The 27,708-nt window shown below is 43.4% G+C and overlaps 1 protein-coding gene across 1 annotated transcript in view; it reads right to left on the reverse strand.

The window, feature by feature from the left end:
- Positions 1-27,708, reverse strand: part of LOC117487211 (homeobox protein Meis1-like) — a 77,018-nt gene that overhangs the window by 28,202 nt on the left and 21,108 nt on the right. The window contains exon 10 of the mRNA XM_034135881.1: positions 11,873-12,018. Within this exon, the coding sequence (XP_033991772.1) occupies positions 11,873-12,018 (146 nt within the window). The remainder of the gene's footprint in view (positions 1-11,872; positions 12,019-27,708) is intronic.

Consider the following 27,708-nt stretch of genomic DNA (forward strand, 5'->3'; position numbering starts at 1 on the left):
CACACACACACACACACACACACACACACACACACACCACACACACACACACACACACACACACACACCACACACACACACACACACACACACACACACACACACACACACACACACACACACACACACACACACACACACACACACACACACACACACACACACACACACACACACACACACACACACACGATTTACTGGAAGTGTAGCCTTGCTGCTGCCAGACATGTATGAGATTACCTTAAATATTTGGGGAGCGAGCACATTGTTATGCTAACAACAAATGCCCAGAACCCTGAGCACAAGCAGACTTTAAAACAAACGTTCCAAACTGTAAGCCTGTTGTATCTCATACAAAAAGCGTCCAATTTCCAAAACGTCTTGCTCATTGAGTGGAAGTTTCATCCTCTGTCTGCGTGCTCACGCTGCGCTGTGAGAGCTACGCCATTTCAAATTCCTTTCTGTGTAGGTGGCATCGACTGACATCCCTTTGACTTCATTAGGGAGCAGGGACCCAGCAACAAAGCTGGCTGGGGGAGAAAGGGGGGATTAAAGTAAAAAAAGAAAAGGGAGTGAGAGGGAACAAAACAACAACAGAAGAAAACAAAGCACCCCTAACCTAATTTCCTCTGATTCGAGCTGCTCCAATGCAAAACAACAAAACAGAGCAAAAACAGATCTTTTGAGCGACTCAAAATGAACCAACTATCGGATGAGAGTTTTGTCTGCAAAGTCTGCGCAAGTGCTGTAAAGCGCAAAAAAAAGCGGAAACTGCCTATTTTATGGCTTTGGACTAAGGCAAACCAACTTAAAGCTCAGGCATGAATAATTTATCACCGCTTTTTTTGTAAGGAATCCCGATATATGCACCAGATAGGGCAAAGTAACCCCCTTTCAAACTGTTGTTGTCATCAAATCTCTCCATCTCTCCATAAGATAAAATATGGAGGGGAAAAAAACAGATGTTCTTGGGCTTTTCATTCATTAATGAGCATTTTTCCTCTCAAAAAACAGCTTTTGTTGATTTAGGGAAATCTCACAGCGCTCTTGCCGATGGGAATGAGATAAATCGAGTTAGCTGGTGAGGCAAAGGGTGAAAAGTATGTCATTAAAGCTCTAGTACAAAGTGGATTAGACAATGTACAGCATTACCAGCTTCTTCCCTGATAATTGATGATTAGCATCATTCATCGCTTTTCTAAAACTCTAAGGGCACATAAGATAACGCTCGGCGGCAGCCACCGCTGGATCGGTTCCTGCTGTAGCTGCAGGGTGTGAACAATGATCCGTGTGCTTTACAGTTGGGTGGGTCTCCAGCCTGTATGTATACTGAAGCTTATAGCATGCATGCACATGACCGAGTCTCAAGTCTTGACAAAGTGCTGTATTGTTTTCTTTAACATAGAAGGGTGAGGTCTGGTGATGCAAAACTATCTAATTCTGCTGTATGTGTCTCTACTGTGGTTGTTTCTCTAAGAGCGAGGGCGTGCTTCATTAGTCCTCCCCATTCCAGCTCAGGGGACGCTAAATTTATTAAGGGGGCCGGATGTTGCACAACACCTGCTGCTGCGCTTCCCTCTGTGCAATAAAGGGAAGGGGCTGCAACATGCTAGCTAGCGCTAGTGGTAAGCGCTGCTCGTTGGACTGAGGCTGATGAGCTGGGGCTAATTCAGGGGGTGATTATGTAGTTTGCTGGACCACTAAACCTCTTTAAGCCCGTAATTACTGCCTATTTGAGCGAAGGGAGGCACTCCAAAGCAATCGGTACTTGCACCAAGCGGCGCAGTGAACGGCAGCCACAGCTGGAGGTGGGCTGCCTCAGGGCTGCCTGAGATGGAGGGGGTGTGTAAATGAGGAGAAGGGGGGATCCACAAAGCCTCATCCCAGTCAGGTACCACAGAAAGCTTAGAGAAAACAGCAGGGTAACTCCTCGAAGCAACAGCATGCTAGCTCCGAGCTACAGTGCTTGGAGCTAGCATTGTAGCAGTGATCTTTTAGCCTGAAAACAAACTTCCTCTTGTAACACAAAGCTACAATACACAGAGCTCGTTAAACAGGGCAGAGAAACAAAGTGCTATTACGGGAGAGTTCACAGCAGCAAAACAAAAACTATTATACAAACGAGTAGACTTCCTAACCGCATGAACTCTCCTGAATAAATTGAGCTCAGAAGTAAGCGAGGAGGGGGGTTGGATATGTCATTGTGAGGAGAAACTAAAAGGGCTTTTTTTAGACTCAGAGCCGCTGGGAATCAGACTGTCAGATTGCACCTCGACCACGGGGGAATCCATTTCATTTCACCTGACTTTCAAGGAAATTTGACTTTACGTAACGCCACTGAAATCTGATCTCTCCAAGGAAGCAATTTGGGGACCACATAACATTCTAATAACCCTGACGATATTATTATGTTATTATCATAATTACCCTTTTGCCCTCAACGTTTTAATTAGAAACTCACCGTTGGCCCCGAGGGGGGTGAAACGAACCTGTGTTGGGGGAATGCTGAAACTAGGTAAGGATACTTCACAATTGCTCCCTTATGCTTTTTAGAGCGGCAAGCATAACAGGGAAGGAGGACACAGCCAATGCGATTGAACGATGAAGCTTCCTCTCTCTACCTCTGTCTTTCAAAGTACAGCTACACCCCTCCCTCCTTCCCCTCATTCCTGTATCTCCCTATCTTTCTCACCCGTCTCGCCCCCTCTGTTCTATATTTAGTATTTTGCTTAACTGTCTCATGCTGCCTCCTTTTCTCCCCTCTCTTCTCCCACCTCCACTTAACTCCCCTCTTCACTGTTAGCTGTTGTTTTTTCCTTCCTTTTTAATATCCTCGCCAGCCCTTCATCTCCCCCTTCTGCTTTCTCTCTCCCTCCTCGACTTCAACAGTGGAGGGCCTTCTCCATCAGTGCACCACTTTTACAAATCAATGACTTAATCTGTCGTAACAAACAAGTGAGCAGCACCCTCAGCCCTGTTCACTTCCCCCCGCAATCGCTAACACTACAACAGCACGCTTCAGAGAGAGTCAAAGGAGAGAAAAGAACAAAGCTGACAAGATATGAGATAAAGTAGAGAGTGTGCTGAAAGACAAAGGTATTAGGAAAAAGAAAGACATGATGAAAGAAGGAATACAAAAATGCTTGAAATAAGGGAAACGGAGTCAGACTAAAACGGAAAAGTTAGGAGAAAAAGAGTGCGTTGGTGTGGATTTTCCCACCACATCTCCTCCCCGAGCCCTCAGCTTTGTCAGACTCCTCTACCATGAGTTATTGCCAGTCTGCCTTCACCACCTGGTTCACTAGCTATGATTTCACTCACTCCAGCGGACACACATTCTTACAAAAACACATACTACAGACAAACAATTTCAACATAGATACGTGTGCTTGTGTCAAAGACATCGCCTTGCACAACAACAGACATCTGACCGTCCCACTGAACAGGGGCACTTTGGGTCAGCAAGTGTAACAACACCACCTTCCTTTGGGTATACCCTTAATGCCACCTGGCTGTAATGCAATATAAGCCTAACAGTGTTTTATAAAGAAAGCTTCAATGATAACATTATAAGACAAGTCGGTGTAAAATGATGACATTTCATCTATGAATCATAGCCCTCTCCCAATGCCTTTGAAATAGCGCACCTATATTGCTATGATATCATGGTTCGAGGCCATTAAAATGTAAGGCAGCTGTACATTATATGAACATTGAGTGAGGGGAAGTCATGGCAAAAAGGGGAGAGGCAGAGGAAAGTCAGAGAGGCAGAAGGCATGCATAAAAGATAGGAAACCCTTATGGTTTTTCAGAAAGAAGTGTTTTGTCTGAGGGGGAGTAAGAGTGTGAGGGAAAGAGAGAGGGTTCACGCATGGGGGAGAATACAAGTGGGAGGAACTGAATTGATAAATTAGTTCAGCCAAGGCGCAAACTGATTACCACGACGGCAAAGCCACAGGATCCATCGAGCACACGCATGGAATGAGACACAAAGACACGCACACACTCATACACAGCACTTACAAAAGAGACATGAAGCTGACACATACAAATAATAGCAGAACTGCATATGCAATAACACACACACTCTCCAAATGTATCTAGGGCAGGCTGCTGCAGTTGCTGTAAGTAAAAGGTATTGAGCTGCTGACTCCAGCCAGAAAAGATCCCACAATCCTCTGGATCACCAAACACAGCCTAATGGATAATGGCTAACAGCTAGCGCTAATGTGATTTCACACTTAGCAGATTTAATATCACTGGCTGAACAAAATCATGCTATGCACAGAGGCTTTGCTAAACTCTGTTTCTTGGAAGGTGAACATTTTACTACCCAAGTTTGTTTACAGTAGAGTTGTTTTGAAAGAACAAAGGGAGAATCTTGGAGGTAATGTATTTGCTTACAGGCTAAAGTGCTAGCATTGCTAATCTCTAAGTGTTGGATAAAGTCATGGCAAGCTAACCACAGACTTATGACAATATTTTTCCCTGACTCTTCCATAAGTCAGCTTGCCACTCACTCTCCAATAAATACCACAGTGATGGTGGGGAACTCCACACCCCACCCAGGCCCTGACATCACTGCTGTGGGCCTATGCAAAAGTGTGTTTGTGTGTAAGTGTGTGTGTTTGCATCTGAACGGTTTCATGTGTCTGAGTGAGAGTGAGCTCCTTCTTCGGATTTCCAAATGATCGTAAACTGATTAGTGGGTACCAAACCAAGAACGATTTCACACATCCCAGTTATTGGGCCTTTGTCCACTCTGAAGACACACACATTCACACACACACACACACACACACACACACACACACACACACACACACACACACACACACACACACACACACCACACACACACACACACACACACACACCACACACACACACACACACACACACACACACACACACACACACACACACACACACACACACACACACACATCACATACAGCTGATAATGAAAAATGGAACGAGTGCGAAACACAGCTTCAGAATGAAGCCATCAATCACTCAGACGTACAACAATGAAACCACACACTAAACTGTTCCATAGTTTCCCAACTATGAAATTATATGAGGATTGGGGGAGGGGAGAAGGAAATAAAAAGAAGGCAAAAGAAGAATAGGATCGTAATGATGGTATTCTCTTAGTCTGATGTTTAATCATTTAAACATGTTTCATTTAAAACACTAAAAACAACAACCATTGAGATTCTGATCGTAAACGTGTGCATGTTCGTGTGTGTGTGTGTGTGTGTGTGTGTGTGTGTGTGTGTGTGTGTGTGTGTGTGTGTGTGTGTGTGTGTGTGTGTGTGTGTATTGGGGAGCCATATTAGGTCTCTTGCGAATGGTGATCCCCTCCAGTGCTACTGACCGACCTTGAGGGTCTGTAAAGTTCTCACGTTCTCAAGGAAACACTCCAACCCGCCCCTTGACTAAGGCCAGATCAACACACACACACACACGCACACGCACACACACACACACAGAGACATTTTTGGACCAGATCTACGGCAGACATTTTGGAGAAGTTCAAAGGTGGCATGAATTAAAAGTTAACTGCCCTTGAGGGCTTTTAAATAGAGGGGTAAAACGATACAAGAACCAGAGAAGAAAGTGGAAAAAAACCCTGAAATAAAGTGTTGATGGAGACGTAAAGCGACTGTGTGCTGACCTGACCTGAACAATATAAATATTTAGCAACTAATGCTCAGCCTTTTATTTCGATTTTTCTGTAATGACTTAAACAATCCCAGGGAAATGTCAAAGAAATTACCAAAAGTATATTCTTTAGCATTTGATAAATCTTATCACCTAATCCGATTCTTGTTAGAAACACTGAACCGGCTAAACTGTCCTTAGAAACCAAAATTACAAAATGCATTAAGATGGTTCAAAGTTATAAAGTAGGGGGGGGGGGGGGAAGCAACATCTCTACCAAGGTAAAAGGAACTATGGGATACTGATACTATTTGATTTAAGAAAAATACAAAACAAAAGCATATAGGTTTTTTTTTCTTCTAAACAATACTCAATGAATAGATCATTTTAGCATATGATCGACCAATGTCATAAATTACGATAAAATGTCACAATTTTATTTTCTGAAACTAATATGTATCCTCCAAACTGCCAACATCTGCCATGTGTCAGTTGTCTACCCATCTACTGTATCCCTCTCTCCATCTACTCATCCATCCATCATTCTGTCCATCAATCATGAAACAGATGGCCTTTCAGGAGTCCGTGTCAAGACTGATGGCTTCCCTCTGCCCCGGCCATACCAAACCCCCTCTCCACACACACACACACATACACACACACACACACACACACACACACCACACACACACCTTCTGCCTCCTCCACCACTATATACCTGGAGAGGATGTTTCATCAGCTTTTAATACACATATTAGAATAAACATGCATGTTTGTTAAATGTTTCCAAAGTGTGTGAGTGGCAAGTCGGTGTGTCTGTGAGGGTCAGTCCACAAAGAGAAGCCCCCAAAGAGCGCTGTCTGCCTTTGGTCCCTTGGGCCTGTCAAGAGGGATAATTGATGATGTTTTCATTACAAGGTGTGGGGTAATGTGGGGGTAGGGGCACAGTATGAGTGTGTGGTGTTTGTGTGTGTGTGTGTGTGTGTGTGTGTGTGTGTGTGTGTGTGTGTGTGTGTGTGTGTGTGTGGTGTGTGTGGTGTGTGTGTGTGTGTGTGTGTGTGTGTGTGTGTGTGTGTGTGTGTGTGTGTGTGTGTGTGTGTGTGTGTGTGTGCGTGTGTGATGTGGGGGTAGTCAGGTTGACTCAGCTGCCTCCTCTTTGACACCAACCACTCCTGATACGTACAAGTCTTTGCTTCAAAATGACCTCGTACAAACTTAACGACACACACTTCTAGTGGCACCCATGCACTAAAGAAGTCACACAAACACATTTACCCAAACACTAGCCCTTTAAGATAAAACACACACACACACAGAGAGACAGAGCCCAAAGACATTTTCATTCCCGGTGATAAATCTGAAACCGAATAATAAAATGCTGAGAATAAGACTAACTTGTTCTCTTGTTTTTGCTCCGCCTCTCTGTCTCATCACAGTGTCACGCCAGGCCTTTGGCAGATCTGTCCGTATGTCTGTCGTCTCTTAAGACCTCTTTGAAATACTAATGCGGTGGCGCCTAAGATTCTGCTGCCACTTAGATTAAATTAAGAGCTAATCGGAGACGCCAGGCCACATAGGCCACTGTATTACTTTACAGTATCAAGACGGACATCGTGCCTTTGTTGCCGTTGATGAATAAATGAATGAAAACACTTAGTCAGCTGATTTTCTCCTTTAAAGCTAGCTTCCTTTTGTCTTTTCATAGACACTAATGAGGAAATGGAAATAAGTTGTCATGAGGACATTTAAGTTTTCCAGTCGATAACTAAGACAACAAGTCTTACAATAATTACAGGAAGACCGTAATTATAAACATGTACCATTGTTGTCATATCTCTTTTTTCTTGCAAATTAAATTAAAGATTATTATTAAGAACAGGGACAACTTTAAGTGAACACATTTGGTTTCACCAGTAGGATAACATCCTTCTTCCAGACCTGGGTTGCCGTTGCGAGCCAATGTTGCCGGGTGGGTCAGGGTTGCCGCGGGTGACCAGGGTGCTGACATGTCCAGGCTCCAGCAATAAACAGGCGAAGACTAATGGCATCTGAGGCAATGGCGAACTCTGACCTCCAACGTTTTTTTTCTCCCCTCACTTCTGCTGTTTAGACGAGGCTCTACATATCTGGTTTGTGTTCCTATAGCTGAGAAGTGATAGGTCTCGACTTTACACCACGCTGCAGTAACAAAGTGTTGAATTTTATATTGAATATCATTTCTTTACTCACAACAGACCAAACACATTAGTGAGTCACTGTATGACCATTATAACAACACTTGACTTAACCATACAAAACATTTATGATGCTCATTTCCTTGGAAGTGCAACTAAAATCAGAAATAAAATGCACATTTTCCACTAAAATCTTGACTAAAAAGTTGAGTGTCCTTTGACCTGTTCTTCTATGTTTTGTTACACTCCACCCAAAACCATTAAGACCATTAGGAGGAACACAAATATTGCCTATAACGATTATTGCACCTATCCATCCATCCACTCATTCATCCATCCATCTTTCACCTCCTGTCAAATCCCCCCCCCCCCCCCCCCCCCAGCCTGGATTCCTCCACCAAACAAGGCCCACGACATCGAGGCTCCTGCCCTCCTCTGCCAGCGCAGAAATGAATTATATTGCTTTTCACACCTGTTTCTGCTCAAAAGCCTGCTGCACGCTGCTGTGTTTAAAAAAAAAAAGGAAAAACATTTCCAAGGGGGGTAACTGAGCTCCCCAGCTCGGCTACATCTGCGTACACGAGCGGTTAAATTAGACTCTAATTGTATTAACGGGGGATTATGCCTTCCAGTTGGATTTTTTTATACTCTCTCTCTCTGTGCATTTTGCACGTTTTAAGAGGAGAAAGGAGGAGGAGAAAGAAAAAAGCTCAGCTCATTGAGGGTTTGCGGGTTGGCTTCTTTTACGAGCTGCGATCACGGCTGCCCCTCGTTACACTGAGTCTGTGTACAAATAGGAGGGGAGGAGAGCCAGAATGAGAGTGTTAGTGATAATGTGTATGAGAGTGTGTGTGTATCAGTCTGCCAGGCTAATATAGCGATGCTAACACTCTGAATGCCAAAACCCCCTGCCCTACACACACACACACACACACCTACTTCAGTTTAGCAAGGCAACAATCTAAAGGGGGATACGAGTGGTGTGTGTAGTGGGGAGGCGGGGGTGAATTCCATCTAATTACTCTATCACATAATTTCACAAATTGCCTTTTCATAGGGGAGTGGAGAGCAGAGCACAGGGCGCGTTGGGGATTTGAGGCCTGAGCCTTCATTTACTACTCATTTCTTGTTAAATTAAACAAGAAAATACCATTTGTGAGGAGGGAGGGGCAGGTGAGTAGGGGTGAGGTGGATTTCAACTGCACAATAGAAAGGATGAAGGAAATAGAGATTGGGTAAAAGCTATTGGTTCATCTCAATGCTTGTCTCTTTGGTTGTAACACAAAGCAAGGCAGCTCAGCCCGTTATGCTATCAGTTTAAAAATTATTCAACAATTCATTAAATATCTTCTCTTTTGTTATTTATGAGGGAAGAAATAATTTGCACACTATGGAACAATATCTACTATTCAAAGAGATTCTCATAGAAGCACATATATAGGTGAGTTTATCAATTGGATCAAGGATTCTTTGCAGATTTATCTTGTCAAATGCGCCATTCGGTCCCAAAATGATTATCATAACAAATGTTTTAATGAAGAATCTCAATTATGACTGAAATGTGATGAGTATAAAAGTGGAAAAGCCCCCCCCTGAGCTTTATTTGGTTCCCTACCAAGTTTACAGCTGCATGTCGAGCCATCGGTGACAGGAGGTTAATACTAACGTTTTAGTCGCTCCCAGTCAGAGCAGCCAAATTCTTCCCATGATGAACACCACAAGTGCTGTCGACAACACATGAGCTCATTGGGCGTGTTGGAGGGAACACGGCGTGCTGCGACTGTCGTCATCCTCACAAATTCAATACCATTGCTCTATCTGTCACTGCACACATCACACCACAGAGAGAAGCATATTTCATGTACTGTGGTTTTGACCCTGCCAGTGTTGATTCGAGGAATCTAGGTAATACAACATGTACTACTGTTGGTGTCCATGCTCATAACAAACATAGCTGCTTTAAATAATATCCTTTTTCGTCTATAGCATGCCTTTGGAAATTAGCATTCTTGATGGATAAGCGAGATGCAGAAATGTCTTCAAAGCAACCCTAAAAAACAACCGTATGAAGCCACCCACCTTCCCCTTCCGCTTCGGTACAATGAGAAGTCCCCTGAGGGTCCAAATGTGAGGGCGAATAACAAAAGAAACCATCAAGGTGGGTATCCAAACTTCTACCCAATTCTGCTCCATCGTCTCTCTACTGTCAAATCCTGCATATCTTTTATACTTGAGAAACAACAGCTCCTGTATTCAGGTTTGCGTTTAGCCACAGCACTCACGATGAATTAGTGTGTGTATGCATGTGTCTGTGTGTCCCTAATTGGCATTGTGTCTATCTCTGAGAGGCCAGACTCATCCTCCATCCTTCTGTGAAACAAAGGCAGGCCAGCTGATGGATGAGCCTGGATCAGATGTCTGTGTTTATGTTTGTACCAGCAGAAACATACTGCCAGTGCAAGAGATACTGTAAATGTTTTTGCACGAGGGGTGCTATGTGTAGCATTTATAAACACAGATATCTGGTGATTAGATTAATGGTGACAACAAGAATGATAAGTGTAAACATATAAGACCATCTGACACCAGCGGTATTGTTAATGCTAGTGTTTCTCAAAATGAAGACCACATTTCCCATAAACAATCAGGACGGTGCTCCTGTCCGGCTGGATTTCATTTCTTTTTCAGCTTTACTGAAGAGGGTAGACACATTTGAAGTGATTTTTTCCACCAACGACTTCCTGAAATGTTTCACTGTGACGTCACTGTGAGCTTCCTCCTGTGTTCTGCCATAAAGCAATATAACATATGTGCCATTGTGGTCAACTTCTTATTTTTTCCAGGTAAAAAAAGATGATGGATCGTCCTCATCGTCCTCTTCTTTATCCCCTGTTTGAGATCTAAGAAGCCTCCCTCATGGTGTAATATGACACAGTGCATGTGTTGCTGTGTGTGTGTTTCACTTGCCGAGTGTGTGCTGAATTCTATTTCCACAGACAGGATGTGTGTATGTTTCAAACACCTTTCCTCTGTAGCCCCGAAGGTGTATGGGTTGAGGTCAGGGAGTTGGAGGAGAGGTTAGTGAGTATGTGTGATGATGTGTGTGTTATGTGTGTGATGGAGAGCCGGTGGTTTATAAAGGAGGTGGTGAGGGTCCGATGGAAAGGGGATAGCACAAAGAGAAACAAAAAGTATAAGAAGCCTTGTGAGATGTGTGTGTATATATTCTGTGCATAGATATACACTATATGTCTCGGCCAAATGCCACACTACAGTGTACGCAATGAAAGAAGTTCCTCCAATATGCATTAGCACTGTTAAATGTGCAATGCATACCATTAACATCAATGATATGAATCTACAAATAAAGAAGCCCATGCAATATCCATAATCAAACAGCAAAATTGTTTCCCCCAGCCTCAGCAACTTTGTGGAGAGAGAATTAAATTGACTGTTTGCTCATTTAACACAGTCACATTGCTGTATTTCAGCATCAAAATATATTTTTCCCACACTATTTCTTCATGAGCAATTTGTCAGCTGTTAACGGTTTTCACATTACCCGCTTTAATTGAGTAAATATAAAGCCAAACCACGAGCTTTTACAGCATCCCAGGCATCTGTTAAATAATGACAGATTTGTTCTTAATAAGGTTCATCTATGTATCTGCAGTTATGGCCGCGGGCGTCTCTCCTTGGTTAAACCTTATTCAGTTTGAGCAGATGAGCAGGCTGCTGAGATCGCCAGCAGATTACAGGCCTGTGTCTTTGAAGAGTTCACCGTACGAACTGAAATACATGGCGGAGGAGAGAGGGGCTCCGGTGGTGTTAGCGTCAATGAGTGTGTCCGTGGGTGTGTGCGTGTACATGTTCCTTTGAGTGCAAGTATATCAAATAAGACAGGAGCAGAACCAGAAAGATAGAAAATGTGTGAATAAGAGCAAGAAAAAGCCTGTGGGTGAAGTTCAATGTGCACACGTGAAATGAAAACTGAGAGCAACTGAGAACAAATGGTGTTTCATTCAACTCACTGTAAGGTGCTGAAAGAGCCATGCTCTCATAATGTTGGTGGCCACCTTAGGGAAGATCCCTCTCTTCTTGTTGCGCTTCTTCTCTTTATCCGGGTCATCGTCATCCCCTGTGCTCGGCGAGGCCATGCTGTTGTCCATGCCATCACCTGTCACATGACAAGAAACAGGAAGAGACAGATCAGACACACAGTTTGTTTACTTCCTGCACTGGATGCGCCTCTGCGTTCAAAGGGAATAAATACGATTTCGAAGGAATTCTGGAGGGCTTTGTATGCACAGACGGAGGGGTATAGAGACACAACAATGGCAAGCAAAGAATGGCTGGAAAACAGCACCTCATAAATGCATTCATTTTTAATACATTTATAAATAACCCTGCCTTTCATTTGTCACCCCCCTCCTCTTGAAAACACAGCAAGCGCTCTGCATCTTTTTTGCAAGAATGAGAGGGAGAAGGGGAGCACAAAGGACTTGTAAGGTCGCATTTCCCCACTCTCCCATCCAAGCCTGCGCAGAATTGAAAATGACAGAGAGATTTAGTCTTTATTATCCTGAGGGGAAAATAGTTATTGAAGCGTCGCCCCCGCGCATTCTGCCATTTTACCTGAGGTGGAAAGAGTAACACGGCACTACAAAAGGGGAGGTTGTGAGGAGGGGGAAGGCGGGAAATAAAAGGAAAATATGTGGAAAAAGGGAAGTAAGAGGCACAAACAGCGCTAACAAAGCTAGCTGCTTTTCATAACAATGGCGTCATGGCTGCTTACAGCAACCTGTAGGGCTTCGATAAGGCTCTATTAAGGGCAGTTAACCTCACCTTAGGGGAACACTGAGACAGCTTAGAGCATTCGAGCACTGAGAGGAAAAGTGAAAAGAAGACGCTCCATGGGCCTTTTCTCTGCATTCAGACTCAACAACATGAACTCAAACACACACACACACACACACACACACACACACACACACTGCACATATTCAAAACTACCCAATTACTGTACGAATTCTATACAGCTCCAGAGGCTCTTCCCATCTGTGGCTGTGAAAAGCCTAATTGTTATTATCATTATTCAAAAATGCGAGCCACCCTCAATGAAGACGATAATCATAAAAGAAACATGAGGCGGAGGTAAACAAGTGCACCCTCACTGCCAGAAATTTCAGCAGCTGATAACTGACTTTTGTATGCGTCTTTCGACTGGAAGTGAGGGGAAGGGGAAGAAAATGCTGAAGCAGTGCACAGAATTGGATCCAGTTATTTATTGATTACACACAAAGCACTTCTAAAGCTTCTTGGTCTATTCACTGCAACGGGAGTAGATAACTGCATTTGAGCAAGCCCGCGCTCCGCTAACTTGCACAGGGCGACACCCAGCACCTAGCTAAACCCTAAGCCCCCGATTCATCGATAATTAATGGGGATGTTGGCACTAATCTGGTTGGAGATGACTTTTTTCCAGCCTGCCACATCAATGGAATAATCAAGGGTCTAAAACCCAGGCCTTTGCTCCCCATTACCTCGGGCAAAAGAATTCCTGAAAGCATGCCTGGAGGGCACCTGAATTATATACACCATTAGGAGAGAGAGGCTCGCAACGATCCATACGAAACAACACTTGGCTAGCTCTCGCTCTCTCTCGCCGACTGTTCTGGCAGAAGGAGATACATATGCACACATATTGAAGGCTTTTTAATGAAGCTCTGGTAGAAGCGGAGGTGACGCCATGGAGGGTGGGGGAGGGATAAAATAAAGCACTTGATTTTCATGGATACTGATTCAAACACCACCCACTGCGCATCAATTATGCCCGCATGCATGTACTTTTGCTGGTAGAGTTGGGGAACTGTAACACCACCAAGAGGTCAAAAGTTGGTTTCAGGCAATATCAATCAGTCAGTAATCTCTGTGTCTTTACTGTAAACCACTGGATAATCTGGTCATTAATTTGTCAGATTAATTGATTGTTTAGCATTTTCAAATGTGAGAAGAAAAAAAAAAGTCCAACACCCAGAAGATATTCCATTTGCAAGGTTGTTAAACAGAGAAAAACGGCAAAGCCTTACATTTAAAAATGCTGACTAGGGAATCTTTTACATTTTGTCTTTATAAACAATAATCAATAGTTGTTGTCATTTTACTAATCCAGCAATTTGACGCCCAAAAACACTCAGGACAATGTACTCCCTTACACCCCGCTTCTAGACCTCTCTCTGTCTAAAAACACACTCACATTGCAGGCTTCAGTTACATCATTAGCCTAGGACAAACGCAGCCTGAGCTTAACAAGTGGCTTACTTCTGCCTACTGTTTCAGGGCTAATATACACCCTCCCCTCCGTCCTCTCTTTTCCTCTCCGCCTGTTGGAGAAGCAGGGTGAGCAGAGCCGAGGCCCTGTAATCTAAGACCAGATTTTCATTGGAAGCAAATGCTTTCAATCCGTTGTAAAGACCGGCTCATGTTCAGCAAAGCCTACAATAACAAACCTAGGGGCTTGTCCCATGTGAGTTGGGGAAACAGAAGCAAACGGCCGGAGTGCCAGCTCATAGCATGAGGGAGTGAGTGAGTGAATGAGAGAGTGAGGGAATGAGTGAGAGCGTGAGGAAGTATGCATGCAAGACAGCTAGTAGGAGAGAGTGGGCGAGCAGGCAAGCTCAGGGAGAGGTGAGAAATCGTGAGAAGCATGGAGAGAAGGGGAAAGGGAGAAGAGGAAACAAGGGAGAGGGAAAACACAAAGGAGTCAGACAGAGCAGAGTAAGTCAGAAAAGTGTGGATGCTGAGAGAAAACTGCACGAGAAAGTGATTCTGGGTGTGTTGCCTGCATATGGCTTCTTCCTAATATTGTATAAAGTAGCACTATTGCTGCATATGTTTTTATTTCTTGTATTATGGTATTCTACAAGTAAGTACAATGCTCTATTTCCAGGTGTTCTTTCCAGTCTGGTAATCAAACCTGCAGTCACAAGCTTGCTCGGCAACCACAGCCCAATATAGTATAATATCATACTGTACTTTATGATCACAGTAATACATCATATCTGTTGATATATGCTGGATTAAATGGTATGTAAGATACAAGGATACAGGATTCTTATTCATGACCCTACAGCATATTAAATAACCATAGCTAATCAATAATGAATTAAATATCAAAATGATGCATAATGTGAGAGAAGTCGTTTGCATTAAATCTCTACAATCTCATGAGCCTTGGGAAAAAACACAGAAAGATTACTGGTGTTTATATCCAACAAACATAAAATCTCCTCAACTCATATGAGAAAAAATAAAAATAAGAAAGCCGCCATTGAGCTGTCTGCGATTTAAAAGATTTCAGGCAAAGTCTGACCATTTAAATCATGCATAATCCAAGCCCTAAGCCAGACAGGGAAACCCTAAAAGCTCTGAGTATCCCTCTCCTTTCCCGATACTTCTGAGAAAGTCTGACCTAAAGACACTCACTTTACCTTGGAGGGGAAAAGGAAGGAGGAGGGCTGGAGAAGGGCCGTCAATTTTATTGGCATTTCCATTTTCACTGCAATTTGATACCAATCACCTCTGCAAGGTCTGGGGCTAATTTCTGCTTTGCTTTAACTCCAGCAAGCGAGGGAATAGGGAGAGGGCGGGGGGAGAGAGAAAAGAGAAAGGGTGAAGAAAGGGAAGGTGTTGAAGCTGTGTCTGGCAGCCATGTTGGGGAAATGTCAATGGTGTTACCTCAGCTTGTGAGAGAGAGGGAAGAACGGTAAGAAGAGAAGGAGAGGAGGAACGGATGTGGAATATTTAGTGAGAGCAGGAAAATGAAAGAAATGATAAAACTAAAGCCACTGAAGTAGGAGAAAATAATGGATAGGAGATGGAGGAGATGCTCTGAGGCACATTGGAGTTAATCAATTGAAAAAAATAATACGCAGGACAGTCAGTAAGGACAAGCAGATCATTTTCTCTGTCTTGGCCTCTGAAGCTGACATTTTATAACACAGAGAAAAGGACAACCAATTGAATAATTGACGCCTGTAGCACAAAATACATTTGCCATATAGACAGAAGATTTAAAGTTGCTGCTATCTAACAATCGGTGGAGTTTTTTTGAGATTTTCTGGAGAGTTGCCACATGCCATTTAAACTTCGCAAGTGGCTACTTAAAAAATAATGGGTACCAGTGTTTACACCACTGGTGTCTACTGTCCTTAAAGCTGATGGCAAAAGCTTCTTGAGTGTACTCAATAGACCAGATATAAACATTGTGTACTCTTTTGTGGAGTCAGAGTGGATCTCAATGCTTAAAATGGGCACAAAACTGACATGTAAGCAGCTGTTTTTTAAAGGTATCTGGTTGAGTATAATCAGTGACGTCATCATTCAGCCAATACTCTCTTCAGTCAGTCAGTCAGGCACTGACCACTCTGAAGTCCACTCAGTCAGCCAGTAAACTATCAAGTCAGCCAGTAAGCATCAGTCTATAAAGCCACCAAGTCAGTCAGCCATCCATAGAGCAGCCTGTCAATCAGCCGGTTAGCCAGTCACTCAGAAAGCTAGCCAGGCAGCCAATGAAGCAGTCGTCACTCTCCATAAACAGGCTGCCAGGCTCATTAGGAGCGTCAGCAGGCTGTAACCCTGGGCTGCATACATACAGCGTGGGGCAGCTAGGCTAGCAAGCTCCAGTCTCCCCACGAGGAGAAGCCACAGGCACAACTCTGGGCCTGGCCCCCTGATCGGCCATGACAACATCTTTGCAACTAGTTGGAGGGGGGGGGGGGGGTGAATCAATGCAGGGTGGCAGGGGCGCATGTTCGTGTGTGAAGAAGGCATGCATGCATGGGTGTGCATTGGTCTGTATATGTGTTTATCTCTCTCTTTCTTTATGCATGTGTTTCCAGCCACAGAAGCTCTGAATGTCGAGTGTGTGCATGTGTGTGCATGTGTGTGTATGTGGGTGGGTGTGTGTGTGTGTGGCAATTAGGGAGCAGGCCAGTGACTGGAAGGAGCCAGGGGCAGTTGAAATGCCCCGGGGCCAACCAAGGGAAGGAATATTTTATCAGTCCCCTCACACGCTGTACACACACTTGCACAAACACACACTCACTGCGAGCAAACAGATAATGACGTAAAAACTAGGTTAGCTTTCTTCATGCATTTTTACCTTCGTTAGCATTAGCTAAACAGACACTTACTTCCATGCTCATTCAGCTACGATGGCTTCTATTTAAGCCTGTGCACCACTTCATGTTTCATTCCTGACTTGCCCTGCTTCCTACTTCATTACTTTTCTCCACTTCCTCCCTGTGTGTTGAAGTGTAGGGATGGAGGATATTTGCAGGGTTAGGGATGTAAGATCAGTTATTGTTATCCACTAGATTTGACGTTTTATTTCCTTCTAAAACAAACGATATTTCATGGGTAAATGATATTGCACTATTAAATATGAAGGAACACTAGGTTAACATTGTATCATTTCCTCATGACATTTCTAACCTGCCTCTTCAACTGTTGAGTACTAATGATGCTTTCTGTCTCCTTTTATTCCTTTCCTGTGTCTTTATCACTTCTCTACATCTCTCTGTCTCAAGGCATACCCTGACATTATCAAGCAGTATCTAGGCTAATCTGTTATGATCTGATTATGAACCATCTCTCAGCGTAAGACAGAGATTGGTACTACCTGCCCCCTCTGCACGGGCACATGTGCCATTCTGAGGTGTCAGCCATTTTTCTGCTGCCTGGCAAATTAACAGCCTGGGATTCACCAGTCAGTCATCTGCGAACTGCGATCATGTCAGACAGGCCGCTTCAAGCACAAACGCGAGAGAATAATGACATTTAGCTTTCTAATCATTTTGTCTTCATAGAGGCACTGCTGGGTTGAGGAATAAGGGTTATGAATATTAGCTTTATGCCAGATGTCATGGGAGGGATCCCGTGTGAGGAATCATTCACAGATGGTTTTCGGAGGATACTGAGAGATGTTTTTGCAAGCTTTTATAGCCTGTGGATTGACTCAGAGGGGGAATGAATGCAGACAGGTCTTTTGAGTTTATGACAGCGCATTTATTCTAAAGGCTATTTGTTGCAAGAGACTGAGAGAGTGTGTCTTTCGCTGCGAGTGCGAGTGACCTGGAGCTGATCCCTCAATGGGCCACTCCTAGAGTTTCACACCCCAGAAAGCTCACATGACCCTGGGTTGGCTGCCCAGGCAAGGCCCAGGCCTCAGGGACCAGCTATCCTGTTCCACATGGGATACACACATCTCATATTGGCAGGCGAGAAATTCATGCATACACACATTCTAAACATGATACAAAAAGCTCACACACGCATGCTGATGTACATTCACTAAAGTGCTCTCCTTCTCACTTTTTTTTTTTGTCTGTGGCACTCACACACAAACACACCCAGTCTCAAACACATACACACATATTACATTCCCAGAAATCCTCAGAGAGGTAAAGAAGGGCTCGCAAGAGGGAGGGAGCAGGGAGGGAGGGAAGAAAAAAGTGGCGTTTATTGTATTCAGGCCATTCATAAGCTCTAGACTTGGGGAGGGGGAGTACAGGGGGGTTGCAGGCAGTGGGGGGTTCCCTTTGCATGGCTCTGGAGGCCCCTCCCACCTCCAAATATTCTGAACATGCAGGAATTTCTTGCAATACAAGTCCCAAGTAGGGGCAAGAGCGTATTCAAAAGCGTATTTTCCCCTTTACCTCACGGAAAACAGACACTTGAACACACTCACATGCACCCGTTTGTTAGGATCTTCCACGAGGCAACTTTCCAATAATGACTAGCAAAGTATTCTAAACCAACACACACACTACTTACTTCAATACAAAACACTCTCTGTGACCAATGCTGTTTCGCCTCCCTTTTATTCCCGCGGAGGAGGAGAGACACAGAGAAATCCCCTCGACTACTCAGCGGATAATGACATGCGCTGTCGGCAAAACAATACGGCTAGTCTAGACTTCCCTTCCTGCCTTTGCCAGAAAGACACTCCACTATTTTCAGATCTTTGGACATAACTTCAGCCAACACACTCTGAGGGACAGATCTCTTTGTAGAACATACAACATAATGAATAAATAGACAGATAGACAGGAAAGTTGTCATAATTACAATAGAAAGAAATACGGCTTTCCAGGTAAACAATCAAGAGAGAGATAAGTAATTGCTTCCTGTAATCAAACACAATTCCATTGAAGTAATTACAGTAAATAACGAGTGCTTTGCAATAACAAAGCGGGTTACTTTGAATGATGACAGTTTTGTGGATCAACGCTGACAGATTCAATAATGGCAGTAACTGGTGAGGCATTTACAGAGGTTATTTGTAATTAAAGCCCACTGGAGACGTCTTGTTGTGAGAATGCGAGCCAAGTTAGGAGCAATTATTTCATTTGTGGTGATCTGATGAGGAGGAGATCAGGAAACCAGACACAGGGATTGTGTTTAACCAACAACACAGGAGAGAAAAAACATCCAAGGTATGAGTTAATTAAAAGTCGCTAAACTCCAGGTCTGTGATATTCAAGTGGCTTTTGCTGAAATGGATTAAGTGCATTGTTGTTAGTATTCAAATGTAAGTTGACATTGGTGCATGCCTTTCCCATATATTTCATATTAACGTGTGTACAGGTGACCAATTAGTCGATACATAAAAACTCTTCTGAAATGTGATCCTTCTACATGCTTATGAAGAAAACATCATTTATTTAAACTAGCAATGTAGATACATTTCATTAGTCCTAGGGAAATTGTTCAGGGTATTGGCACTGTTTTAGAACCCTTTACATACATGACAAATGATTGACCTTTTACAAAATATTGACTATCAGACCTGTTTTTATGATATTTTTCTCTGTGTTATGGCTGACGCCCAACCAAGTCGGCTGTGAGAGATAGAGAGGTGGGGGGGTGGGGGTGGTGGTGGGGGGGGTTCAGGCCTGTTGACATAGCCATAGGTGATGGCAAAAATGTCAGTGTAAATGTGACTGCTCTCTCTGTGCCATTTTGCCGTAAAGGGTCATCACCACAGGCTGCCTGACACGCTGGAAACTGCCAGAAGCGCAAGGCACCGCCACGACATTAAACTGCAGTATGCCTCCACGCACACACACGTACACACACGTACACACACACACACACACACAGACACACTGCCTTTTATTCCAACCTCCAGATCAGTCAAGAGAGAAAGAATAAGGGAGAGGGAGACAGACGGTACACGCTAAAATGAAAGTGTAAGGCGAAGAATTCACCCTTTCATGTTGAGCACTTTTGCTGTGTAACTATTGATTTTTTCCCTCTTGCCTTTGTGTTGCCGTTTTCTTTTTTTTCTAACCTGAAGATAGAAGGCCAGACTCGGTTCAAACGGGAGCACTTGTGAGGGGGGCCCACAGATTCTCCGCCCCAGTGAAGGGAAGTCCTCAGACACACACTCACACACAAACACCCTTTCACACACACACACACACACAAGATGGTAAGAATCCTGAAATCGTGCCTCTTTTGCAGCTTTTCTCACTCTCTCAATTGTTTCGCTGCCTCTCAGATGGCTTTTGACACCTTCGACTCACCGAGCTTCAGTCAAACTCTCCACCACCAACACACAGAGAGAGGGAGAGGGAGTCAAATGGACTATGGAAGAAGAGGGGAAGGGGGGAAGGGATGGCAGAGAGGACAAGGACTATAACAAAAGCTAAGAGCACTTAACAGCACAATGGTACGGCGGTCCTTTCCAAAAAGTCAGCTGATGTGCTGAAGGGCGTTCAAAAGTCCTTCAATGGGGACATGGAACAAAAGAGAGAACCTTCAGATAAACTAAAGTAAAAAACATCCTTTATTTAAACTTTGTTGTGCATGAAAAACACATTGTCACAACTAACATCCACTAAAAATACATGTTTTCACCACAAGAAAGCTACATTTACCCATGAAAGCCCATTAATAAACTATCCAAATATCCCTGAATTATGTCTTCAACCAACTCATCAAAGCAATCAGTAAAAATAGACTGAAGGTAAGTGGATATGTATCATTTCAGTACCAACAACCAGTCTGTTATGTCTGTAATCATGCCTTTGTGTAAGGGTATAGTTCCAATAACCAAACTCAAGTCACCCTGTTTATTTTTCCAGAGCAGCTCTCTTTCCACGTAGTGATATCTGAGTGACACACACTCTGATAAACGCTTATAATACACAAGGATTTTCCCACTCATGGTAGCCTATCAGCGCCAGTTAAACTGCAGTATGTTAGATAATGCAGGCACGCCAACCCTGCGGTGACACAGGCTAATAATAGCGCATTAGCTTCCAGTGAGTTTCTTTTTGGAATAACAGAAGGTTTTAGTACCATGAAGGAGTTTAATATGGTCGCACCCACGAGCTCAGGTTACTGAAGGGGTGGTAGGAAAACAGGATAAGTCATTATCAGAGCAACAACCTACTCTATTTAAATATGTTCGGTTGTTGAGTTGGGGCATTACCATTTTAGGGTCTTAGCTGATTTTCAATGAGTAAACAAGTACGCTCAATTGTGTTTCAGACTCTGGATCCACACTTCGGATATCTCCATAACTCCTCTGTTTCACAATCTGAAGAATAAAATGAACTTTCTCCAAAATGATGCTGCTTCCTCCTCCTTCTCAATGTGTCCTTGATAGGCACAGGATGTGGTGTTGTAGGGGTTGTGGGGGATTTGTAGTCCTATCAGTCGCCCCATACGCAGCCCCGATAAGGCGTTGCGAGACAGGGGCAGAGGAAGAGGAAGTGAGTGGGTTTACAGCGGGCCTATTTCCTGTGGAGCATGGGCCCATGTGGACGGTAGTGATATGCCCCCCATGGACACCGGCGCTCTCGCCACACAGTCCCACCAAGTCACTTCCTGAAAGAGGCAACCCTCTCTGGGGGTGACTTCCTGTAAAAGTATGACCTCTCTGTTTAAAGAGAATCTCAATGGAACAAAGACCTGGAGCTGCCCATGGGAGATGGTGTATACAATATATCACCAGTGTGTGTGTGTGTTGGTGTGTGTTTTTTAACACTCACTCAAAAGGTTATCACTAGTGAGAATCTCAGCCCCCCGATCGCTGCTCATCTCTTTGAGTTTCGCTGGCTCGGAGCAAGAATCGGGTTACATCCGAATGTGTGTGTTTCATGAGTGTGTGTGTGCGGCGAGTGGCATGCCTATAGTGTTGCTTTGCAAACACACAAAGTAAACGCCGATGCTGCCCTCTGGCCCACCCTGCTGCTCTGTGTTTACCTACAGGTATTTGTTATCCAGCCCTCTCTTTCCTCTCTCTCTGTAAACTCTTAGAAAAGCTTGCAGAGGTCTTTATCTCTCAGTCAAATCCCTATAGCAGGTATCCATGTCAAACAGAGCAAGAGGAGGGGGCCTCAGGGGGCAGCATGTTTGGTCTGGGTTAGCTGAGGGTCAAGCTTTGGTCCAGTCGACACACATTAAATCCATCCTTTACTACTAGCCTCCTGCGTCACAGATTACCTGGGTTGAAAACATGCGCAGTCACCTTGTGTGATACATGTCATGCTTTTAACCTGCGCTGAAACAGACTATTTGAATGTTGTTGATTTACTTTGAAACAACAGTATAATGGCCAGGTTTGAATGTTAGAAGTAAAGGGACTTGCATGTGTCATATCGGGGTTCTAAAATAAGCCTTAAGAAAAATGAAAGTAGCATCGACCCATATTCAAAGATTTAAAAAAAAGAGTCCCCAGGGATGCTGGTTTTGACCAAAAATGGCGCTACTGCTGGTGTTTTCCGGGCATGAAATTGGCTTTGTGTGGGTGTCGTTTGGAGAGCCGGCTGGTAAATTCTCCCGTTCTTTTGTTATAAAAGGGGGGGGGCTCCATGCATAATGGTCTTAGCCAGGGAGGTCTGGAACTGTGTCCATAAATTGAATTATTTCAATTTGAGGTAGAGAGAGTGAGAGAATAATGGAGAGTGGCTGTGTGAGTGTGTGTTGCATTTACATGTGAACATATGCATGTGTGTTGATGGAGGGGAGCGAAGGCGAGAGTCTCATTTTTATTCTTCGACGGGGGCTCACATTTACAAGAGAGAATATAAACCGAGTTGCAGGAGATTACAGAAGAGGCCAAATGTTACCTTGCAGCTGGAAGCTATAGTGTATTAAGAAAAGGCGGCTGGTTGAGTCCGCCATGCCACAACAACAACTTCCTGTCTGAAAATGATACTTATTCTTTTCTTACAGTACAAAGAGATGAACTATAAAAAACAATGAATTGTCAATAGAGGAATAGTTGCACCCTCACAGACTTAAATGTGTTAAATAAGAACATTTGTTTGTTAATATATTTCCCAAATCACGCCAATTGAACCCCTCATATCTAAATATTGAGATTAAGAAATCCTTTGGAATCAGTAATGCTTAAACAATAGACATGTGTGTGTTTGTGTGTATAAGTGTATATGTTTGGGTGGGGGTGGGGGTGGGGGTGGGGTGGATATATTCCTGACACAATATAATCGGCCGGGGACCATATGGCAAACTGGCAGCAAGCTATTTATCCTTATCCTCTTTGGAGGCTAAAATTAGCACTCTGCTGTTTGTAGCTTTAAGCTGGACTCCAACCACTCTGATAGGGCTAATAATAAAGAAAAGAAGAAAAAACAGTCCAGCTGGCACAACTGCTCCGCCTCCTTGTTCTGTTTCCATCTTTTCCTCTTACTAAGTTTCTGTCCACCGTCTCCTTTTCCCTCGTCACTGAATTATCCGACCAAACTGCCCTTCGTTTTAAGACCGAATCATGTTAATCTGACCACAAGGAATTGTATTAATATCATATAAGTGTTGCTTGAGCCAGGTTCCCCTATAAGCCCATGTGTCAGGAAAGCCAGGATTTCCTGAACACGGACCCCCTCGGCTAGCTTAAGAGCGTAGGATGATGGGGCTAATCTCTTTATCAAAAGCTTAAATAAACATTGGTGCTCTGTGGATGCATGTGTGTGAGTTGCTTATTTGTGTGTGTGTGCCAAGGGGCCAAACAATGCTTCTCCACTCAACAAAGTGCTAATACCCTGTCTCTTTGCTCTCCCCCTCCCTCCTCCATTCCTTCTCTTTCCTATCCCTTCATTCAAGTGAATGCCCAACAGTACAGTATGTATCTTATCCATCTCAAATAAGAAGCTCTCCTCTCATCTGACTCTTTACTCCTGTCGTCCAAGGTGATCATGTGAATTCTCCAGCCTGATATGAGGGTTTTCTCTACAAAGCTAACATCTGATCAGAGGCCTCCTGGGTCCTGAGCTCAGATCCTTTTTCGAGGGACGAGGAAGGCAGAGTCCGAAACAGAATGATAGGAAGAGGAGAGAGAGTTTAAGGTTGTTTTATCGGCCAGATGTGATGCATTGTGACACGTCGGTGATGAGGTGCTGAGATTCCCTATGAACCTGTACGGGCCAGGATGAAGAAGCAGGGCGTTTTTTTAGTCTCTGACAGTTTGTGTGTTTCCCTGAGTGATTCCAGGCTATTTGAGCTGAATTGGAAACAGACAAAATAAGGAATGACTATGAGAAGTTTCCCAGGGCAAGAACACAAGACCCTCCCGACAAACAACACAAATCATTTCGCGAGTGAATGAGCACGCTTCCCCTTTTTTTTTTTGCTTCTTTTAATTTGCATGACAAGGGAATTACCACATTTCAACTTGTTTACATTGACAAATCACAGCTGAAGGAATTCCTTCCAAAAGGAGATATCCAGTAATTTGACAAAAGTGGTGTCTTCTTTTAGGACATGATTACACCAGAAAGATGCAAATTATGGTGCTTCATACAGAAATAAACCTGAATGGAGTCCTCAGTTGACACTTTTCAAACAAGATCTTGAATTGAGAGGCTCCGAACCAAAGCATTTTCATGTTTAAATGTACAAGTCATGTGTGGAGAAGAGCTTTTCTTATTCTAATTTCTCTCCCTGCACACAGACTGAAAAAGTGTTATTTTTTTTTTTCACTTTTATTGTCATCACATAGTACAGGTACTATGTAACAAAATGGTTTCTCTGCATTTGACCCATCCTAGTGTTAGGAGCAGTGGGCTGCCATTATGAACGGCGCCCGGGGAAATGACAGATAAAACCGAGAAAATGTCTCAACCACGTTTAAACATTTTGGTATTTTCACATTGAATCAACTATGTGCAATATGTGCTATATGTGCAATATATATATATGCCGTTAATAACTGTGTAATTTATAACTGGCTGCTAATCCGTTACAAGGTGTGTTTTCTTTGCATTTTGCATCTTGTAAATTGTGTAACTTGCTGCAGTTAAATACCATCATACTATGTGCAATATGTGCTATATGTGCAATATATACATTATATACATATGCCATTAATAACTGTGTAATATATACATGGCTGCTAAATCCTAAGAACTGTTACAGGATCTGTATTTTGGAAAGTATTTTTCTTTTACTTTTATTTTTAATATTATATTTTTTATTATATCATAACTTAGTACTTTTTTTTTAACATAGGTAACATTAAGCTGTCTGTGGCTCTTTCTTGATGTAACGATGCAAATGTCCCCTCTGTGGGACTAATAAAGGTATTCTGATTCTGATTCTGATTCTGATCTTGTAAGATACGTTTGTTGTTTTTACATTGTGTTACATTGCCCATTGTGTTTGTTGATTTGTGAAGCCCTCTGAGACAAATATGTGATATTGGGCTATATAAATAAACTTGAATTGAATTGAATTTAACTTTTCTTGTGATAATCTCTCCACCCCAACACACAGGAGACCTCTACAAGGCAAAACGTGTGTGTAAATAGTATCTTTTAGCAAACACCAGTAATTAGATATAGGCATTTGGCATTCACGCTAGTCGCAAATGAAAGAAGAGCGCTTCCTGTAAACAGACAGCGGGAATGTGTCTACATCATTAGCGTGCCACAATTATAACATGGGAGCTAAAGATACATTTCCCTCCCGCTTGCTCTCCCTCACTGAAGCAAATGAAGTAGAACCCTCTTTTCCTTTTTTTAAATAAGCGGCTGTTCTTGGAGCAGCAGCAAACTACAGGGTGCGTTCCAGGTGCATTTATGACTAAAACAAGGAAGATCAAATGCAACACAGGCAGCTTTGTAAAAAAGAAGCGACGTAAAAGATGCCAATGGTTTCATTTGGCAGACTTTCTGAACATCCTGAGCGAGCGCACAGATTCAAGGCATAACTGCAGGAAAGAGAGCAAAGCTATTTTGTGTGCATGCATGTCATGAATGAATATGTATTTCATGTAAATTGTGCACACAAGGCATATTGTAATGGTCTAGGGTAGACTTTGCATTTCTTTGGTCATGCAAACATGCCCACATGTAACCAACAGACGAGAGAGAGAGAGAGAGAGAGAGAGAGAGAGAGAGAGAGCAGGGGAGATTTAATGTAACAGAGAGACAGAAAGAGCAAAAGCCATATAGAGAAAGGAGAAGGAGACAGAAGCTATGAGAGGAAATATGTGCAAATATGAGGCTCACATGATGATGTGTACACTAGCAGCACATAAATCCAAAGGCAAACAGACAAATAGCCTCTGCCACCTTGTCAAACAGTTTTATAACCATTATCTTCTCACAGATGAGACGTTCACACAAGCCAATAAAACACAAGTTAGGGATCCTGATTGACTTAGCAGATGATCCTCTCATGTGGGAAAAGGAGGCAGCGGAGAGGAGGTGGTCCGCGAGGCTGGAGGAAGTCACTTTGTTGACTTGTGTTTCTGATTCTTTCATCCAATGACCCCAGCGGCCGGGTGACACCGGTCCTAATCCTTAAAGCAAACTGGCCCCTTGCTGTGGGAACCTGATACAATTTCCTCTTTTTCCGAGAGGGGCAAACTCAGGCCACTCCGAGTTTGCTTACTGCCTACGAGGCAATAAAAACACATTGAGGGCTATCATTTTCCCAATGTGAGTCTTTACATGTTGGTTAACGCGTCAGCAGCGGCGATGGCTGTAAAGATCTCAGTGAATCTGATAGAGGGGGGTGGGGGAGGGTCGTGATTGGAAGGCACAAACATTTATTTTCCCAGGTAACTGCAGATAATAATGTTTGAGATGCAGTAAATCCAGTCGAGGCTGAATAAACATTCCTACCGGGTTGTGGAGGGATGTTATCTCAAGTTGTTCTGAGACACATTACCCTTTATGCCTTTCAAATATTGATTTTAATAAACAGCATGTGAACTGAAAGTTAGGCTTTTGGAACCCAGCAGATATGAAACCGTTTTGAACACATGCTTACACACACTTATCCCGCTATGGGACATGTAGTGAGTTTCAGATGGCCCGGTCACAGCTCTCTCATCTCTCAGAGAAGATATTGCTGTTTGCTAGCAGCACCTCAATAGACTCCCAGACAACACTCAGCAGCACTTAACACACTCATCGGGGATAACCGCTCTGTCTCGCTCTCTTCTCCTCAGTCATTCACACCCACACACTGCTCCAGTCAGCATCAAAATGTTTTCATTGAAACCCTCTCCTCATCTTCCTCTCATTTTCTTTCTTTCACTTTTGTCTTCTTCTTCTTCCTCTCTCCCCTGTGTTCACGCTCTGAGGAAATCAAAGAGATCTTGTTTGTCTCTGCCAGCTACTGTACTTACACACACACCTCCAGTTATACAGACTGCAGACTAATCAGGGGAACCACATACCTTTTATCTACCCACATAGCCTCACATTTAAACAGATTACCAGGAAATCTGGACACCAGTAAGACAATTACCGGACCAACGATCTTCCTCAGTAACGTCTAGACGACATCTAGACAACCAGACACAACTACTAAGTAATGTTTCTCG

This window comes from Trematomus bernacchii, unplaced genomic scaffold (assembly GCF_902827165.1).
Source record: "Trematomus bernacchii unplaced genomic scaffold, fTreBer1.1, whole genome shotgun sequence".
Classification (NCBI taxonomy): Eukaryota; Metazoa; Chordata; class Actinopteri; order Perciformes; family Nototheniidae; genus Trematomus; species Trematomus bernacchii.